At 31.5% G+C, this 3,079-nt stretch overlaps 1 protein-coding gene across 1 annotated transcript; it reads left to right on the top strand.

Moving 5' to 3' along the window:
* Positions 1–408: 408 nt before the first annotated feature.
* Positions 409–957, top strand: LOC108194702 (zinc finger protein 5). The gene has a single exon (XM_017361652.1). It carries the CDS (start codon positions 409–411, stop codon positions 955–957), a length of 549 nt encoding a protein of 182 aa, XP_017217141.1.
* Positions 958–3,079: the final 2,122 nt, after the last annotated feature.

Raw genomic sequence — 3,079 nt, forward strand, 5'->3', positions numbered from 1 at the left:
TTTATTGTATAAATAAATCACATTTATATTTTTTTAAAAAAAATAAATTAAATTATAAAATTATATTTTATAAGAGTTTTTAAATACATGCTGAATAGTGAAAAGAAACGAAACAATTGAATGGGGCAAGGGGAATAGTATTTTTTTGGGTGCAGTTTCATGATATTCTTTTAAAGTATTGCACATGCAATCCCTGTGTTAATTGTACTTTCGCATTTTCTAGAATCCGAGTCCGACCATAGTCCTGTTTTTCGCGTTTTCTAAATGGAAATTTGTAAAAAGATCCATCTCTTCATGAAGAAGATGCTATTGTTTTATTCTGACGCAAGCTAGGCACTATTGAAGCTCAAGTGAATTCACTATATAAAGAAGACTAGCTGAATACTATCTCTGCATCACATTTTGAACATGAAGCAGCAGGATATCTCTACCCTATCGGATGAAAATGGCCATTGCCTATCTCGTAAAAGCTACATCAACAAGAAGCTTAGACTATTCGGCATTGAGGTAGAATTACGCGAAAGTCTCCACACCACGGCAGATGCAGGTCCTGGTGGAAGTGCCAAAACAACAAGTTCATCCGAAACGGAAAAACGCCCAACAAGTGATGGCGAGGGCAAGAAGTTTTTTTGCCAATTCTATTCAAGGCAATTTGGTAACTCACAAGCACTAGGGGGCCATCAAAATGCTCATAAGAAGGCAAGGATGAAGAAAAAGAGGTTGCAGCTTCAAGCTAGGAAGGCTAGCTTCACTTTTCATGATCCAGAATCCCATTTTAGCTTCAGTCCATATCTTAACAGTTCTGCTCAATGTTATCTCGTGCCTGATGATCTACCATATCATAAAGGTTTCCGTAAATTTACTGTTACTCTTGCCGATCAATCTATTGCCATCAAGTCTCCTCCTTTTGTAGTTCAGAACAGAACTATCTTTCTCTGGATCTTCACCTGGGGTTGAGCTGATAAGTCATACATCACACGTAATGCCATTTCTTCTCCGCGCAGTCTGGTCTGCATCATAAGACATGTCATTTCCAGTTCAAGTGCTTAGTTGTTGCTTGTAAAGAAAAAGAAGGCTCAGAAAGAAAAAAGTTAGCCTGTTATGAATTTACATGATCATTTGGTCATGACCCGATTCTTATTTCTCTCCGACCTGGATCTGTTTGGGAGTGCTGTTAAAAATTGCTGTGCTGTAAGAAAAAGTGCTGGTAAAATAAGTGTTGTTGTAGAAATCAGATAACTGTTTGGTAAATTTTTGATATTTACTTATTTTGAGTTATAATATAAAAAAAATTAATGTTTTTGATGAGTTTTTATAATGAAATTTATAACAGCATCCTGCAAAAGCTGAAAAGCAGTATTTTCCAAAAATATGGGAGGACCTATTTTTTCTAACAGAAAAATTGTTTTTAGATTTACCAAACAGTTTTCACCTGCTTTTCAGCAAAAAGCTGTTGTTGCTGTCTGAGACAGCAACATTGGACAAATAATTACTTTGATTTCATAAACCATTACACATCATTAGCATAAAAAAAATACAATGATAGTAATTAATTAAAAAAAAACGTCACACTATCAAATTTAATTTACAGTTATCAATATATTAAATTAAATTTAAAAATAATATCAATTACATTAACTTTTTAAGTATAGGATATATGTCACTTTTATACATGAAATTTCTTCATCACTTTAGCGGAAATTTTGACGTCATTGGTACAAAATCTGAAAGGGATATTTACTTAAATTTCGCCACTTTTAGAATTATAAAAGCCATCAAATAAAAGTGATAGCATTTAAATATAATATATAAAGACAATTATAATAAATTCCGTTATTGTTGGCCGCTTTCAACAACGATCAGATAAATATTAATTTGATCTTAAATTAAAGCGATCATTTCATTCGATCTTAAAGCGATTCTTGGCGATAGAATTATATTAACGATCACATTTATCATATAAACTAGCATAAAAGCCCGTGCGAGGCACGGGACTCTAGTTTTTGTTGTGTTTTAAATAATATTCGTGTGTCATCATATTATTTTGAACATAACTATTACGTCTTATTTTTTAACAGAATATGTAAATATGAAATATAACACTTGCAATCTGATAGCATTGATAGTAATAATATATACTATATTTAAAAAAAAGTTTATGGATAAAAACAACATTTGAACTGATTTTTCTATATTCAAATTCGTTAGGATATAAAGGCCACTACCATATTATCTACATGTTCAAAATTATATTCGAAATTAATACTGAAACTTTTAAAATTTAAATATATTATACCTCATTAAAGAGATCTGTAATTTATTGTTGAAAATTATTAAATTATTTCATCCAATATGAAAACTTGTTCTTGATATATGAATTACGATATCCTAAATCATGATTAGATGAAGATGTGTGGTCCGCGTTGTTTTACATTTATTTCTCTTTTTTTTAGCGTATGTTTGTGTAATAGTTGAGTGATATATGATGGACAGACCATCAACACATTCTTTTTTATCATATGTTGCACACACCTTGTATAACTAATAATTGAAACATATATTGTACGTAAAAGACCCTACCTTACTTTATTATAAAAGCATCAATTGAACTACCAACCTTATAATTGTACCCGAAAAATTCTGACATGTTTGACGTGGCTTACTAAGGCCGACAATATCAGACACGACCCGAACCCCACCCGAACCCGCAACCCAATTTACTGAGACAAAACCCGAAAGTGACCCGTTTAACACGAAATAGACCCTAAATTAGAATTTCGTTTCTAATAACTTCATTTTTCAATTTTATTAAATTTTAAGTGATTTTAGCTTGACCCGAAATCGACCCGATTTCTAACACGAAGACGACTCGTTACCCGAAACTGCCACCCCCATGGCTTACCCTTTTAATTTTCATATCAATTGTATAGTACTTCAATGTCTTTTTTTTTGTTAATTTAAAATATTATATGATTATTACTTTGATACCGCGTGTTGTAATATTGTCTTGTTATAAAATATTAATTTTTTATCATTAGTTTTCTGAGCTTGTTGATTAAGACTTTTAATGATTTTTCAT

This window comes from Daucus carota, chromosome 7 (assembly GCF_001625215.2).
Source record: "Daucus carota subsp. sativus chromosome 7, DH1 v3.0, whole genome shotgun sequence".
Classification (NCBI taxonomy): domain Eukaryota; kingdom Viridiplantae; phylum Streptophyta; class Magnoliopsida; order Apiales; family Apiaceae; genus Daucus; species Daucus carota.

Coding starts and splice junctions, on each gene's coding strand:
- LOC108194702 (XM_017361652.1), top strand. CDS start 409: ATGAAGCAGCAGGATATCTCTACCCTATCGGATGAAAATGGCCATTGC.